The following is an 18,708-nucleotide window of genomic DNA, read 5'->3' as shown; positions in this document are numbered from 1 at the left end:
GCAACCCGTAAATCTCAATAAACACTCTACTAAAGCCAATGCGGCATTTTTAAGTTTCCAGAATGAGACTTTCACTCTGCAGCGGAGTGTACGCTGATATGCAACTTCCTGGCACCGGCTCACAGTTTTAATCTGCCAGGAAGTTTCATTTTGAAGTTTGTTACTTCTCTTTTCATATCAATGTAGATGGCGCCCAGCGTGGAGTAATGTCAAGCATATACAGTACTATCTATCGCGCATATGCCTAGCACAACTAATAATGCATCCTCCGGTGTCGACCATGAGAACAGAGGTGGGCTTCACGTATGGTGGCCGAAACAGGCGCTGCTTGCCCTTACATTAGAAGCTCAGGTTGCCGACGACGAACGGGAAAGCACCCAGTAGGGCCATCCCACCTTATCTCCAGCCAAGTGATTATGGAGGAGCGGGAGCCGATTTCCTCGTTAAGCTTCCTCGTGAGCCTCCAATATAAGGGCCAGCAGCGTTCGCTTCGGCCACCACATCCACAGCCGCAGCCAGCCATGAGATCCATCGTGTTGCTCCTGGCCACCGCTGTCGCAGTGCACGGTAAGTCGCCTCTGCTGCCCGACAGACGATCATTACGTCTACTCATACGGTACTCCCTTGCGGGACCTTCAAGCAGATATCTGATCAATATTGAAATTTTAGAGGTATACGTCTTAATACATTCGGAAGTGTTCATTTTTATTAATGCACTTGCAACGAAGTTGTCAGGACCTTTAGTAGATATCCAAGCATCAACATTATTCCCAGTTTGTAGCGTATACTAACGCTTGATGTGAAATTGGAATCAAAAATACTAGAAAACCGTAGGAAGAAAATAATAAACCTTTTTAAGGCGATTCTTTATTCGTTACTCGCTTATTCTTCTTTAAAGCCAGTGTCGGCCAAAGTCCGCAATTCCATTTGTTTATTTATTTTCTTACGCTATATTGGAGCAGTACTATAGGATTACTGGCTTAGCTTCACCTTTAACTCGTACTGACGTTGCTAAAGTAGAGTTAAGCTCTGAGAATAATGACTTAATCATTCTTAGAAGCGTAGAATCAGCTGGCATTACATTTAATTGACAAACAGCAGAGATAACATGGCTCCTTCCGAAGATTTTTCCGAGAAGTATATAAGAAATAAAATAAGTCATATCGCATCAGAGACGGCAGTCGTGCAACAACATTTGACGATGGCTGTTTCCCAATTAAAGATTAGCGAGTCCAATTTTACTTGGTTCCAGACTTGTAAAAAAAATCAGATTCATCATAAGTGTACATTTTCATTTAATTCTCATAAATCTTTTGCACTCGAAATGCTGAATAACACGGGGATACATGGCCATACAAAATGATGAAGTCTGAAATTGAGTACTGGATTGCGTAAAGAATCTATAAAATTGCAAGCATATCATTAGGTGAGAATATTCCGACAGATTATATATATATATATATATATATATATATATATATATATATATATATATATATTCGACAGGCTAAACAGCTTACAAGCGGTGCATGAGATGTAGACTAAATTCTCTCTGAAGAAAATATGCCATCATAGTGTCCAAATATAGTATTCGATTGGTGCACAAGTTCGTAGGGGTTTTAACTTCCATGTTATTATTGCGGTTGCTAAGGGTTTATTTGCAGGTCGTCATACATACTGCCAGTTTGTTATTTGGAGGTAGCGAGTGGAGCTGTGGACGCTGTAATATCAAGTGCCAAGTGGAGAAATCGGAAAATTTCAGAAGTATTCTTTTGTTTGAGTTCAGCAGGGGGGTAACATTTACGCCATGTATTGGGATAATTGTATAGGCCAAAGCAGGGCAAGAAAATGGTTTTCTCGTTTTAAGGAGGATCGTTTTGACATTAGTGACTCTCCACGTTCAGCCAGACCTTTGGGATTTGATGAAGGTCCTTTAAACGCATTAATCAAAAATGATTCACGTCAGTGTACTCGAGAATTGGCAAACAAACCAGCAAATCCTCGTACAAAGAGCTGCGAGCATCCATGAAAGACAAAATTACACATCTGGTGGAACAGCGGCGATGTTGTGTACTACGAATTACTTCTCGGAAGTAAGTCAGGTAGGGTCTCGGATTCCGCTAAATAGGTCAAGTGTCCACTATACATAGGAGGCGGCTACACGGGTAGCAGGGGCTGTGTAGCGTGGACTGTGCGGTTTTTTAGGTTAGACAGTCTCGGGAAAGATCAAAACCGGCTCCAGCCTCAAAGTGTACAGGGCAGAGAAACGACGGGAATCGACCAAGCAACAGTCGGTATTGTATTTGTAAAATGTCGTAGCTGTGTTGGAAAAGCACCAGAGCTTCAAGCACTAATAGAAAGCACTGAAGCTTAAATAGTCATAGGAGGAGAAAGCTGGCTAAAGCCGGAGAAAAATTCTGTCGAAATTTTTACAGAGGTGCAGACCGTGTCAGAAAGGATAGATTAAATAAAGTACGTGGTGGTATGTTTCTGTCTGTTGGTAGTAGTTTATCTTGTAGTGAAGTTGAAATAGATAGTTCCTGCGACTTACTGGAGGTAGAGGTTAAACTCAACCAAAACAATAATTGGATCCTTCTACGATACCTCAATAATTGGATCCTTCTACGATACCCCCGACTCAGATGAAAGAAAACTTGAATCTCATTACAAACAAGTACTCCACTCATACAATTATAATTGCTGGAGACTTCAATCTACCCTCGATTTGTTGGCAAAAATACATGTTCAGAGCCGGTGGTGGACAGAAAACATCCTTCGAAATTGTACTAAATCCTTTCTCTGAGAATTACTTTGAACAATTAGTTCATGAGCCCATACGAATTGTAAATGGTTGGAAAACACACTTGACCTCTTAGCCACAAATAATCCTAATCTAATAGGGAGGGTCATGGCGGATACAGGGCATAGTGAACACAAGGTCACTGTAGCGGGACTCAAAACCATATCAACCAAAAGCACTAAAAATAAACGTAAAAAATATCTATTTAAATCAGTAGATAAAAATTCGCTTGATGTCATCCTCAGAGAGATTCTCCATTCCTTCCAAGCTAATTATGTAATTATAGACGAGGTATGGCTCAAATTCAAAGATACAGTATCGACAGCAAGAGATAGATTCATACCGCATATGTTAATAAGAGACAGGATTGATCCAGCATGGTACACAAAGTACGTCAGAACACTGTTGCAGAAGCAACGAAAAAAGCATGCCAAATTCAGAAGGACGCAAAATCCCCGAGACTGGCTGAGTTTCACGAAAGCTCGAAATTTAGTGCGGTCATCAATACGAGATGCTTTTAATAGTTTCCACAATGAAACATTGTCTCAAAATTTGGTAGAAAACCCTAAGATATTCTGGTCGTATGTAAAGTACACCAGTGGCAAGAAACAGTCAATACCGTCACTGCGCGATAGCGATGGAAATGTTACCGGTGATTGTGCCACTAAAGCGGAGTTACTAAATACAATTTTCCGTAATTTCTTCAAGAAAGAAGACGCAGTAAATATTCCAGAATTCAAAACCAGAACAGCTGTTACCATGAGTAACATAAAAGTAGATATCTTAGGTGTTTTGAAACAACTCAAATCACTCAAGAAAGGCAAGTCTTCCGGTCCAGATGGTATACCAATCAGGTGCCTTTCAGAGTATGCAGACACACTAGCGCCTTTTTTTAGCTATCATATACAACCGCTCACTTGACGAAAAGTCTGTTCCTAAAGACTGGAAAGTAGCACAGATCACACCAATATTCAAGAAAGGAAATGGGAGTAACACATTGAATTACAGGCCCATATCACTGACCTCAATTTGCAGTACGATTTTGGAAAATATACTGTTCAAAAATGGTTCAAATGGCTCTGAGCACTATGGGACTCAACTGCTGTGGTCATCAGTCCCCTAGAACTTAGAACTACTTAAACCTAAGGACATCACACACACCCATGCCCGAGGCAGGATTCGAACCTGCGACCGTAGAAATATACTGTACTCGAATATTATGAATCACCTTGAAGAAAATGACTCATTGATACATAACAAACACAGATTCAGAAATTATCGTTTTGTACAACGCAGCTAGCTCTTTATTCCCATGAAGTAATGAGTGCCGTCGACAAGGGATCTCAGATCGATTCCATATTCCTAGATTTCCAGAAGGCTTTTGATACCGTTCCTCACAAGCGACTATTCATCAAATTGCGCGCATATGGAGTAGCGTCTCAGTTGTGTGACTGGATTCGTGCTTTCCTCTCAGAGAGGTCACAGTTCGTAGTGATAGACGGTAAATCATCGAGTAGAAAAGAAGTTATATCTGTCGTTCGGCAAGTTAGTGCCATAGGCCAGTTGCTGTTACTGATTTACATAAATGATCTTGGTGATAATCTGAGCAGCCACCGTAGATTGTTTGCAGATGACGCTGTAATTTACCGTCTAGTAAAATCATCAGGCGATCAATTCCAATTACAAAATGATCTAGAGAGAATTTCTGTATGGTGCGAAACGTGGCTATTAGCACTAAACAAAGAAAAGTGCGATGTCATCCACATGAGTACTAAAAGAAATTCGATTAATTTTGGGTATACAATAAATCGCACAAATATAAGGGCTCTCAGTTCGACTTAATTCCCTTGGAATACAACTACGAGCAACTTATGTTGGAAAGAGCACCTAGATAATATTGTGGGGAAGGCGAAACAAAGACTGCGCTTTGTTGGCAAACACTTAGAAGATGCGACAAACCCACTAAAGAGACAGCCTACATTACACTTCTCCGTCCTCTGCTGGAATACTACTACGTCGTGTGGGATCCTTACCTGGTAGGATTGACGGAGAACATCGAAAAAGTGCAAAGAAGGGCACCTTGTTTCGTGTTTTCGCGCAATAGGGGTGAGAGCGTCGCTGATATGATACGCGAGTTGGGTTGGCAGTCACTGAAACAAAGATGGTTTTCTTTGCGGCCAGTTCTATTTACGAAATTTCAATGACCAACTTTCTCTTCCGAATGCAAAAATATTTTGTTGGCACCCACCTACGTAGGGAGAAATGATCATCACAATAAAATAAGAGAAATCAGAGCTCGATCGGAAATATTTAGGTGTTCCTTTTTCCCAAGCACCATTCGAGAGTGGAATGGTAGAGAAGTAGTATAAATGGTTGGATGAACCTTCTGCCTGGCACTTAAGTGTGAATTGCAGAGTAGTCATGTAGATGTAGATTACTGTCAACAGCTGAGTCATCTTCCAGACGCAGTCCAAGAACAACGATCAGAAAAGCTGTGGGAAGTGATGCTACTTCACGATAACGCCCACCCGCATTCTGCTAAACCGACAAAAAACACTATACTGGTCTTAGGTTGCAAGTCATTCCGCATCCAACTTATTCACCCGATCATGAACCCTCAAATTTTCACTTTTTGCGCTCTTTGTCGAAAAGCCTTCAAGAATTTTCTTTGCGGATAAGAATGCGCTACTAACATGGCTCGACATGTTCTTTGCCTCAAAACCACGTGATTTCTGCAGTCGCAGAATCTTAAAGTTATCTCAGCGTTGGCAGTGAAGGGTAATGTGTTATGGATGACTAATGTCTCTCTTATGTATATGTCTCACGTAAAAACATTACGAACTTACGCACCAAAGTAATACTTAGATAGTGTTGCAGCTGATAAAATACAAGTTTCATTATCATCAAGGAATGTGTTTGAATTCAAAACAATTTCTCCTGTCCTTCTTGCGTTGATGATGGCAGTTAGAGTCCGGTCGCGTTTTCAGCCTGACTATCGTGCCGTCGACATAGCTCCCCCATAATCAGCACGTGCTCCCTGAGCACTGTGCGTCCATGTCAGGAACACCTGATGGTGTTCGTGAGGCACGTCATCCAAACACTGTGCCAGAAAGAAGGGCGCAGGTCATCCAGCCTAAAACCCGGGAAGACACAAATTAGCGTTTACGAATGTAAATTCTTACCTATAACCAAGCAGGGAAACTTTACTTCGAAACCAATGATCTCTGTGTTCACCTACTTTAATATGTAAATGTGATATAAATTCAAGTCCATCACTGTCCTTCTGTAATACTTTGTTGCAAGATTTTCTTAAATATTTCCACCGGAAAAATAAGAAGGCAACCTGCACCTTGGCTAACTAAATAACTAAAATAGCTCATGAGCCTCACGGACGCTGCATATCAGGCATACGAACTGAAGCAACCCCTGAAAATCATATTGCTTACAAGCTCAAGCGGAACTGAGTCAGTCAGGCTGCGAGAAATACAAAACTCAGGCATGCGCCATACATTATCTGACAATAGAAGTAGTCTGTCCTATGGAAAAAACGTGCGTGGTCTTGATATAGATAAAGTAAAAGCTGCAGCTGATCCAACTGTCCCAGTTGAAGAACTGAATTTCACATTATCTACAAACACAATTTAACCACAAACGAAACAGAGATTCGTTGAATACGCCACGGGGGTAAATGACTGTAGCCATGAAAAACTCTACTTGAAACATGTTACTTGCAGTACCGTCAGAAAAGCGATCATGTGTATCGAATCAGCATCTACTGGACACGATGACATTACAGTCCCAACGATGAAGCTGATTTTTCACCCACTAGTGCGCTCTGTAACATTTATCTTCAACCACTCCTTAGCCACAAGTGTTTTCCCTGCAGACACCAGTATAACATCTCCAACAGGACCACTTGTAGTAAAGCACTGTGGTGCTCAAATCATCCTCTGGTCTTCTTTAACTGCTGTTTTTTTTTTACATAGCATGTGCTTAATAATGTAAGGCGAGATTAATGGCTGCAGCACTTTCATACGGATTAAACGCAGTGTCTATTATAAATATAGCTTGGCAATGGAGGTAAAAGAAGTATTTAATTTCTACAATTTATGCTTATTAATCTGAAGACAAGCAAAACCGAAAAGTCTCACAAGAAAATAAATAGCTAATGAATACCGGGTGATAGAGGTACAAACTGATACACGTGCTTGGAATGACATGGGGTTTTATTAGAACCAAAAAAATATAAAAGTTCAAAAAATGTCCGACAGATGGCGCTTCATCTGATCAGAATAGCAATAATTAGCATAACAAAGTAAGACAAAATAAAGATGATGTTCTTTACAGGGAATGCTCAATATATCCACCATCATTCTCCAACAATAGCTGTAGTCGAGGAATAATGTTGTGAACAGCACTGTAAAGCATGTCCGGAGTTATGGTGAGGTATTGGCGTCCGATTTTGTCTTTCACCATCCCTAGAGATGTTGGTCGATCACGATACGTTTGCGACTTCTGGGAGGCCAAGCATGACAAAAGTGGCGGCTGAGCACACGATCACCACCAAACGACGCGCTCAAGAGATCTTTCACGCGTCTAGCAATATGGGGTGGAGCGCCATCCTGCATAAACGTTCCAGCAGGTGTTTCTCAGCCAGGCTGGGGATGATGCGATTCTGTAACATATCGGCGTATCTCTCACCCGTCACGGTAGCAGTTACAAAACCAGAATCACGTATTTCCTCGAAGAAAACAGGCTCGATAACGGTAGATTTGGTAAATCCAACCCATAATGTGACTTTCTCGTCGTGCAATGGAGTTTCCATGACAGTTCTAGGATTTTCGGTAGCCCAAATTCTGCAATTGTGTGCGTTGACAGACCGTCGGAGCGTGAAATGAGCTTCGTCGGTCCACAACACGTTACTCAACCAATTGTCATCTTCCACCATCTTTTGAAACGCCCACACCGCAACTGCCCTCCGCTTCACTATATCGCCAGGTAACAGTTCATGATGCCAATGCGTTTTGTACGGATAGCATCGGAGGGTATGCCTCAGTGCCAACCAAACAGTAGTGTATGGAATGCCGGTGCGACTGCACGAGTGCTGACTTCCCTGTGCATAGACGAACCCGCTACACTCTCCATTTCTTCCTGAACTGTCTCAGCAGCATTACGCCTTGTGCTCGGTCGGCCACTACGGGGTCTATCGTGTAAACAACCCGTGGCTTCGAACTTAGAAATCATTCTCACCATAACCCGTTCGAATCCCCTTCCTATGGAGACAGGATCGAAACCCTGAACTAGCACATTCCCCATTCTTATAATACAGCTTCACTAAAAGCGCCTTTTCAAGTAACGTCGACATGCTGTGACTGCTGGCGCATCTGATTCTCTCTCTCATTACAGCTCCTTTTATACATTACTGTCATGCGCAGTCACTGACGTTTTGGCCGGCCGGTGTGACCGTGTGGTTGTAGGCGCTTCAGTCTGGAGCCGCGTGACCGCTACGGTCGCAGGTTAGAATCCTGACTCGGGCATGGCTGTGTCTGATGTCCTTAGGTTAGTTACATTTAAGTAGTTCTAAGTTCTAGGGGACTGATGACCACAGATGTTAAGTCCCAAATTGCTCAGAGCCATTTGAACCATTTGAACCACTGACGTTTTTCTGTCCAGCGCCATCTGTCGGACATTCTGTGAACGTTTTTCGGTTCTAATAAAATCCCATGTCATTCCAAGCATGTGTGTCAATTTTTACTTCTCTATCTACATTATTCCGTGGTTTATTAAGTTTTAAAATTTATGCTGACTTTTTGATCACCTGGTACATACTTATTATGTTTCCACAATTCTTTGCATCTATTAGTGCAACTCAAACATGATAATTGTACAAAAAGTTAAAGATGTAAAGAGAAAAACCAATCAAATGTGTAATATGTAAATCTCTATTTACAGCTGGAGCACTGGATAAAGCAGATCATGAGGGTGTGAGCATTTCAAAGCGACACGCCCTCTACGGCTTGGGGCTGGCTGATTCTGCCGCCCAGGCACAGGCCCAGGCACAGGCCGCTGGACTTGGGGGTGGATACTACGGTGGAGGTGGAGCTGCACTGAGTCAGGCACAGGCACAGGCGCAGGCTGCTGGGCTGGGTGGCGGGTACCACGGCATCTGGAAGAGACACGCCCTCTACGGCTTGGGGCTGGCTGATTCTGCTGCCCAGGCACAGGCACAGGCACAGGCCGCTGGGCTCGGGGGAGGATATTACGGTGGGGGTGGAGCTGCACTCAGCCAGGCACAGGCACAGGCGCAGGCTGCTGGGTTGGGTGGTGGCTACCACGGCATCTGGAAGAGACACTCCCCCTACGGTTTGGAGCTGGTTGAATCTGCTGCCCAGGCACAGGCACAGGCTCAGGCTGCCGGGCTCGGGGGTGGATACTATGGTGGGGGTGGGGCTGCTCTGAGCCAAGCACAGGCACAGGCGCAGGCTGCTGGGTTGGGTGGTGGCTACCACGGCATCTGGAAGAGACACTCCCCCTACGGTTTGGGGCTGGCTGAATCTGCTGCCCAGGCACAGGCACAGGCTCAGGCTGCTGGGCTCGGGGGTGGATACTACGGTGGGGGTGGAGCTGCACTCAGCCAAGCACAAGCACAAGCGCAGGCCGCTGGGCTGGGTGGTGGCTACCACGGCATCTGGAAGCGACACGCCCCCTAAGGTTTTGGGCTAGCCGACTCCATCACCTAGGCACAGGTCCAGGCACTGGCTGCCATGCTGGGTGGTGGATACTGCAGTGTGGGTGGCGCCACCTCCAGTCTGGCTCAGGCACAGAGACAGGCTGCCATCATGAGACCATGAGACTCGACTGGTGGTGGCTGGTGTCCTGTTCCTTCACTGGCTCCTAACTGTGGGAGGCAAAATACTTGAAATAAAAGAGAATGCACTGCTACATCTGTCTTCCTTATTTCACTCACTCCTATATGTCTCAGCACCTGACACTGTTAAGTGAACAGCAACAATTTATCTGCCATTTTATATGCTACTATCTCTCCATTGAACAGGTAGGTGATTAGAATGCTTACCAAGTGCCATCTAAGTCATGTACATTTAATTTATGGTCAGCTTCTTCTTCTTCTATCACTATAGAGGTGTAGTGTTCAAGGAATGCTGTAGGGTTCAGGAACTAGGCAACATTTACATATTGAGTGAATGCATGCTACTCTACTATTTGAAGTAACACACTGCTAATGGAATTTGGCTTATGCTCTTAAAAGTTAATTTTGTTGGCTGCATTATTCACATGCATGGATTAGAATCTTTCTCACTTAAGTCTAGCAACTCATTCCTCAAGAGCGAATGATATTTGGTCCGTCATGATAGCCACTTATTTCAGCTTCATACATCACAGTTTGCAATCCGTATACCTAGCACAACACAGAATTTTCACAATTAATCATCAGATCACAGTGCAATATGTATTCGCAAAGTCGGCACACCATGAATGAAACTCACTCCACACCTAATACACTAACAGAACAAGAAAATCTAAACACCAAAAAATAATTAATGTAGAGTAATGAAATTTCGAGGACATATTTGCCGAGGTAATATACTTAAATGAGTAACACTGTAAGTTGACAGTTTTGTGTAAGTGGAAGATAAACCATTGTAAATGCAAAATGTTGGTACATTAATAACAGGTGTCACCGCCATAGTGTTGAATGCAAGCTTGCAAAAGTGAGTTATTTTGTTGTGTACGTATCGGATGTCAGTTTGTGGGATGGAGTTCAATGTCCGTTTCGCTTTTTCAGCCAATACAGAGACAGTTAATCCTGTTTATAGATGATGCTGGTGTTCCATTCCGAAGATGTCGATAGGTGCTCGACTAGTGACAGACCTGGTGATTTAGCAGGTCAAGCCAACATGTCGATACTCTGTACAGCATGTCAGGTTACAACAGTCACGTGTGGGCAAGCGTTATCCTGTTCAAAAACACCCTCTGTAATGATGTTCAAGAACGGCAGCACAACAGGTTAAAACACCAGACGGACGTACAAATTTGCAATAAGGATGCAAGGGACAACCACGAGAGTGCTCAAGCTGTCATATGAAATCGTACTCCAGATCATAGCTCCAGGTGTAGGCACAATGTTTCTAGCATACAGACAAGTTGGTTTCAGGCCTCCCAACTAAGAAATAGCCACCACTGGAATCGAGGCTGTACCAGCTTTCATCAATAAACGCAAAAGACCTTCATCCTGCCCCCCAATGGGCTCTCGATTGACACCGCTGAAGTCAAAAATGGGGGTGGTTTGGCGTCATAGGAATGCTCGCTACAGGGTTTCTGGCTAGTGGCATCCTTGAAGTAACCGATTTGTAACGGGTTATTATGTCACTGTATTTCCACCTATTGCTGGAATTTTTGCTTCAGATGCAGTACGATGCACCAGTGCCATACGCTGTCTTCCCTCTCCCTCTCGCTGGCCATTTAGAGTCCAGTATTCTTGCCAAAGTAGATTCCAGTGAGCACCGCTGCCAGCATCATGTCCAGTGGCTACAATCCTGCCAAGTCTTTCTGCTGTATTGCAGTAGGAACGTTCAACTCCTCGTAGCCCTATTACATGATCTCGTTCAAAATCAGTGGGATGATAATGGCATCTTTGTCGCTATAGAGGCATTCTTGAATGATGTGAACTCACCACGTCCAATCTTAAAGTTAACAAACGCTCACGACCATTACAGCATGAGTGTAAAGTAAACCTGGTTTGCATCCTCACAGTGGAGCCACTAGCGTCACTATAATGTGACTGGCCCGAAATCTGAATAGACATTATCTTTCAGAAGTAGAAACACGCCTGAAAACTTTCGTTTATGTCATACAACTCATTCTTGGTGTTGTGATTTTTATTCGTCAATGTATTTAATGTGTAATTTGTAGTGCTGAACAGTTCGGCAGGTCATGAATAAAGACAGTTAAAGAAAAGAACCAAACATTCTTCAGTTATAAACATACTGGCAGAAATGGAAAGTCTTACACCACGAACACCTTGTTCAGAGAATGTGCATATGCAAATAATCACCATATTTCGGACTCCGACACAGCTCGAATATGGAGAAATCATACCAAGTGATCACAGAGGTAGTTTTCTGCATTGCAACGAGTGTTCAGCGAGTCGTGAAGTGATGGGTTCAAGACAAGAGTGTGATAAGAACAGTAAGTATGGATCTTGAATGAAACAGGCAGAATCCTGGAGAGACAAGGGAATCAATTTACCATAACAAAGAAAATTAAAGGGGTGACTCATCCAATAATTCCTTGTGTATGCGTTCGCATTTACTTTGCTGAGTCTAGACGTCCTGCATCAGAATAATGCACAGCGAACCAACACCACCTTGAAGAACGCGACACTGACATGTCTGATGTTGCCGAACACAGTCTCATAAACAAACATATGATTACGTATCAAGAAATGACAATTTTGTCCCTCACATCTACCTGATACCAAAGAAAGCGTTGAGATCAGAATGTGCAAGAATAACTTTCACCAGGCCAGCAGCTGTCTCCTGAGTCTTGTATGGCAAACGAGCAGTTGATGCTGAAAGATTACAAAGAAATATCCTGGGTTACTCATAGTATAACGGGATCAGCTTCACTACGAATTCCATTGTTTCACCTGCCAATATTAGGGTCTTCAGGTCTTCTATTATCTAACCCGACTTCTTCAGAGAGTATATACAAAATTTGTATGGTACCTGAGCAATATATACTTATATTGATGATGATATTATCGTTGATAATAATAATTATAATAATAAATGCAAAAATGTCAATACGTATAGCAATGACTATATGAAATTTTAAGAATGAATTTGGTAAAGCTTTAAAGCTATAAAGATGGTAAAAATGTAAAGCTAAAAATTCTTAAAAGTGCAAAGCTATTAAGTGATAGAAGTGTGATGCTTTGAAGATGCTCACAGTGTGAAGGTATAAAGTTGGTAATGACGGAAAAATATACAGATGCTAAAGGTGTAAATGTATAAAAGTGATAAAGATGAAAACTATGAATGTGGTAAAAGTGTAACGGTATGAAAATGGTTAAACTGCAAAGCTATAAATGTATAGATGTGGTGAAGATGTAATGTTACAAATGTAAAAAAGGAGTGGAGCAATTTCCTCATTACTTTTCTGTAGAAAGCGAATAGCGACACATAACATAAATGCATATCAACAGGACAGAATACAGCAATGTGGAGAGCAAGAAACTGTAGGGTAAAATCAGGAGACTAGTTGAGAAGAAGAAAACAGAAACAGAAGGGGATCAAAAAATGTAAGTACTTTCTAATGTAACAGAAATACTGGTTCTTCCTTGAACAAAGAACATCAGTTGTTATATGTCGATGACGAAACACATTTGTATGATTGAAATGGAGAAGGAAATATAAAAAGACTTAGTATTATACAATGGTCCAGCCAAGTTACTGGCCGTATCCGATCTGGTATTGCAAGTTATGGTACGAAGAAAGGTATTCGATACGTGAGGAGAGGTCTTGGAGGTGCAAATGACTAACAAACCGATGAAGTGTGTGAAAAGCTCGCCTCCTGTCTGGCCCTGTCCTTTTCACTGTTTGTACCATGTAGAACGAAACATTGCACATAATTCTTAAGTAAAGATTCATCGCTCGCTCGAGTCTTCCGGAGTTTCAATTTTTTGTTCTATGTAGAATCAAATGTTGGACTTGCGAGTCTGAGTACACCGTGTACCAATCCGCCCACTAAGGATAAATCCCTGGCAGTACTAGGAATCAAACATGGAATCCTCCATGGCAGTCATCCGTGCTAACCACTCAGCTATTCAGATGGTACGTGAGATAGATCTTTCTTCCTAATTTAGATGCTCATCCAACAGTATGCCACGGACATTTTCTGTTTTTTGAAACGGTAATTGGTTGCCATTACGTATTGGAAGGATTGTTTCACGACATTTCCGACGATAAAGGATTGTCTGAGACTTCGTAGAGTTTAGTTTCACAGCCGGGTTTTGTATCCGATGTGATACTCAACAAAGATCGTGATTCGTTCCTAATACTGCACTAACGATGTTCTTAGAGCTGGCTCTTAGGTACAACTGGATGTCATCGGCACATATGTGGTAGTTACAAGTGAGATGAAATATTACTGACGTACAAAAAGAAAAGTAATGTACCAGAATAAGGTTATTCAAATTTGTTCAAACAAGCAGAAAACTTCACAAATGTAAACTATAAGAGAAAGAACATCTCATATCCGTAACACTCATTAACGTGAATTTACCAAAGAATACTGGAGGCGGAATTTATTAAACAAAACGTTCAACACGGCAATTAAACGGCATCACTATTAAGTAACCTTCCAACAAAAATTATCATTACAATTTAAATGTTGACAGAATTTAAATAAAATTATCGTTATAACAGCAACCACCACCACGACTCACTATTAACTCTTCAGAAAAGCACCTGTTGGTAGAATCTGATTAACGGTGTAATGAATGCAACTGCACAACAGTTGTAATGTTACCACTTAAAGTAAACAACTATTTATAAAATTAAATAAAATGATTCAGTCCAAAGAGTTAGACAGCCACTGACCATCATAATTCCTGTTGTAACTAAGACGGGCATCTGGCAGCAAAACTTAATAGAATAATCGATGGCACGAACTAGGAATCAACTGCTTATCAAATCTATTATCACAACTTACTGAAAGCAACTGCTGGCCGAATTTAATAAAATAACCCAATGAATTAAACAGCAACTGTCCACCAGATTTATAGTTATAACTTATAGAAATTAATTGGTGACAGTGTTTAATAAAATGATTCAATGAAATAAATAGAAACTGTCCAGCAGACTTACTGACCTAAGTTATGATATGCTTGCTCTGGTTCTGGTATCAAAGAGCATACAAAATGAACAGACAGAATTACAAGAGCCTCTTTTCTGCAACACACAAAAGAAAGATGAGCCATCAAAATTTTTACCATCTACACATACACAGAACAGACCACCTTGAGATTAAGAGACAACTTGTCCTCACAAGGTACAATATGGCACAATAAATAAAGTTAAAGTACCCCATCAGAAACATGACGTAAATTGCAGATGACGTTATCATTTAAACTGGACCCACACACCCCGACTTCAACTAGGGTCGTCACTAATACTGTAATGCTAATAACAAACTACGGCAGGAATTCGGTTATTAGCCGCCCTGATAGTTCAATGATGCTACTGCGCTACTGACAAGTTTCTGTGTGACCAGATCGTCGACTTCTCAGACGGCCACATCATGTAACAATATGTTGTTGTTGTTGTTGTTGTTGTTGTGGTTTTCAGTCCTGAGACTGGTTTGATGCAGCTCTCCGTGCTACTCTATCCTGTGCAAGCTCCTTCATCTCCCAGTACCTACTGCAGCCTACATCCTTCTGAATCTGCTTAGTGTAGTCATCTCTTGGTCTCCCTCTACGATTTTTACCCACCACGCTGCCCTCCAATGCTAAATTTGTGATCCCATGATGCCTCAGGACATGTCCTACCAGCCGATCCCTTCTTCTAGTCAAGTTGTGCCACAGACTTCTCTTCTCCCCAATCCTATTCATTACCTCCTCATTAGTTACGTGATCTACCCGCCAAATCTTCAACATTCTTCTGTAGGACCATATTTCAAAAGCTTCTATCCTCTTCTTGTTCAAACTATTTTTTGTCCATGTTTCACTTCCATATATGGCTACACTCCATACAAATACTTTCAGAAACGACTTCCTGACACTCGATGTTAACAAATTTCTCTTCTTCAGAAAAGCTTTCCTTGCCATTGCCAGTCTACATTCTGTATCCTCTCTACTTACACCATCATAACTTATTTTGCTCCCCAAATAGCAACTCTCCTTTACCACTTTAAGTGTCTCATTTCCTAATCTCATTCCCTCAGTATTACCCGACTTAATTCGACTATATTCCATTATCGTTGTTTTGCTTTTGTTGATGTTCATCTTATATCCTCCTTTCAACACACTGTCCATTCCATCCAGCTGCTCTTCCAAGACCTTTGCTGTCTCTGACAGAATTACAATGTCATCGGCGAACCGCAAAGTTTTTATTTCTTCTCCATGGATTTTAATTTCTTCTCCGAATTTTTCGTCTGTTTCCTTCACTGCTCTCTCAACATACAGATTGAATAACATTGAGAAGATGCTACAACCCTGTCTCACTCCCTTCTCAAACACAGCATCCATTTCATGCCCCTCGACTATTATAACTGCCATCTGGTTTCTATACAAATTGTAAATAGCCTTTCGCTCCCTGTATTTTACCCCTGCCACCTTTAGAATTTGAAAGAGAGTATCCCAGTCAACTTTGTCAAAAGCCTTCACTATGTATACAAATGCTAGAAACATAGGTTTGCCTTTCCTTAATCTTTCTTCTAAGATAAGTCGGAAGGTCAGTATTGCCTCACGTGTCCCAACATTTCTACGGAATCCAAACTGATCTTCCCCGAGATCGGCTTCTACCAGTTTTTTTCCATTCGTCTGTAAATAATTCGTGTTAGTGTTTTGCAGCTGTGATTTATTAAACTGATAGTTCGGTAATTTTCACATCTGTAAACACCTGCTTTCTATGGGATTGGAATTATTATATTCTTCTTGAAGTCTGAGGGTATTTCGCCTGTCTCGTACATCTTGCTCACCAGATGGAAGAGTTTTGTCAGGACTGGATCTCCCAAGGCTGTCAGTAGTTCTAATGGAATGTTGTTTACTCCCGGAGCCTTGTGTCCACTTAGGTGTTTCAGTGCTCTGTCAAACTCTTCATGCAGTATCGTATCTCCCATTTCATCTTCATCTACATTATCTTTCATTTCCATAATTTTGTCCTCAAGTACATCGCCTTTGTATAGACCCTCTATATACTCCTTCCACCTTTCTGCTTTCCCCTATTTGCTTAGAACTGGGTTTCCATCTGACCTCTTGATATTCATACAAGTGGGTCTCATTTCTCCAAAGGTGTCTTTAATTTTCCTGTAGGCAGTATCTATCTTACCCCTAGTGAGATAAACCTCCACATCCTTACATTTTTCCTCTAGCCATCCCTGCTTAGCCATTTTGCACTTCCTGTCGATCTCATTTTTGATATGTTTGTATTCCTTTTTGCCTGCTTCATTTACTGCATTTTTATATTTTCTCCTTCCATCAAATAAATTCAATATTTCTTCTGTTACCCAAGGATTTCTACTAGCCCTCGTCTTTGTACCTACTTGATCGTCTGTTGCCTTATCTACTTCATCCCTCAGAGCTACCCATTCGTCTTCTACTGTATTTCTTTCCCCCATTCATCTCAATTGTTCCCTTATGCTCTCCCTGAAACTCTCTACAACCTCTGGTTCTTTCAGTTTATCCAGGTCGCATCTCCTTAAATTCCCAACTTATTGCAGTTTCTTCAGTTTTAATTTACAGTTCATAACCAATAGATTGTGGTCAGAGTCCACATCTGCCCCTGTAAATGCCTTACAATTTAAAACCTGGTTCCTAAATCTCTGTCTTACCATTACATAATCTATCTGATACCTTTTATTATTTCCAGGATTCTTCCATGTATACAACCTCCTTTTATGATTCTTATGATTAAGTTATGCTCCGTGCAAAATTCTACCAGACGGCTTCCTCTTTCATTTCTTAGCCCCAGTCCATATTCACCTACTATGTTTCCTTCCCTCCCTTTTCCTACTCTCGAATTCCAGTCACCCATGACTATTAAATTTTCGTCTCCCTTCACTACCCGAATAATTTCTTTTATCTCATCATACATTTCTTCAATTTCTTCGCCATCTGCTGAGCTAGTTTGTATATAAACTTGTACTACTGTAGTAGCCATGGGCTTCGTGTCTATCTTGGCCACTATAATGCGTGCACTATGTTGTTTGTAGTAGCTTACCCGCACTCCTATTTTGTTATTCATTATTAAACCTACTCCAGCATTACCCCTATTTGATTTTGTATTTATAACCCTGTATTCACCTGACCAGAAGTCTTGTTCCTCCTGCCACCGAACTTCACTAATTCCCACTATATCTAACTTTAACCTATCCATTTCCCGTTTTAAATTTTCTAACCTACCTGCCCGATTAAGGGATTTGACAATCCACGCTCCGATCCGTAGAATGCCAGTTTTCTTTCTCCTGATAACGACGTTCTTTTGTGTAGTCCCCGCCCGGAGATCCGAATGGGGGACTATTTTACCTCCGAAATATGTTACCCAAGAGGACGCCATGTAACAATATAAGAGTAATAAAAAATTATTTACCGTCATTTCAACCATAATTAAGCAAGCTTTCGCCATGTAGCTGTCATTCAAGGAGCAACAGACCAAAATCCACAGGTTGTTCCTATGACAAATGTCGGAACTGGATGACAGGTAGCGAACCAGCCAACACAGCTGACTTGGTGTTCCTTCAGATCTTCAGATTCAGAACCTCAGGACGGTCCAACTGTCACAGGAGAACAGTTTTCCCACCAGGCGATATTCACTGGCCAAACACCAATTGACACATCGGAACAGCATAGATCAGTGTCCGACGGCCGGCGTGACGGAAACGTTCTAGGCGCTACAGTCTGGAACCGAGCGACCGCTCCGGTAGCAGGTTCGAATCCTGCCTCGGGCATGGATGTGTGTGATGTCGTTAGGTTAGTTAGGTTTAAGTATTTCTAAGTTCTATGGGACTGATGACCTCAGAAGTTAAGTCCATAGTGCTCAGATCCATTTGAACAGATCAGTGTCTGAAGCGTAGCTGCTGCCAGATCCTGCTACCAGCCCCGAAGACACTGCCCTTGCTCGCAGCTCACTGCCTGTCCGGAACTGATTGATGTCGCTTACACCGTGGCT

At 41.9% G+C, this 18,708-nt stretch overlaps 1 protein-coding gene across 1 annotated transcript; it reads left to right on the top strand.

Moving 5' to 3' along the window:
• The first annotated feature begins 471 nt into the window (after positions 1–471).
• Positions 472–9,742, top strand: LOC126280394 (alanine and glycine-rich protein-like). Its single transcript, XM_049979762.1, has 2 exons — positions 472–567; positions 8,753–9,742. The coding sequence occupies exons 1-2, from the start codon at positions 522–524 to the stop codon at positions 9,508–9,510; spliced, it is 804 nt and encodes a 267-aa protein (XP_049835719.1). The 5' UTR covers positions 472–521; the 3' UTR covers positions 9,511–9,742.
• The last annotated feature ends 8,966 nt before the right edge of the window (positions 9,743–18,708 follow it).

Source organism: Schistocerca gregaria, chromosome 1, assembly GCF_023897955.1.
Source record: "Schistocerca gregaria isolate iqSchGreg1 chromosome 1, iqSchGreg1.2, whole genome shotgun sequence".
NCBI classification, from domain to species: Eukaryota; Metazoa; Arthropoda; class Insecta; order Orthoptera; family Acrididae; genus Schistocerca; species Schistocerca gregaria.
Note: the sequence above shows the minus strand (reverse complement) of the source record. Positions and strands in the feature narration are given on the sequence as shown.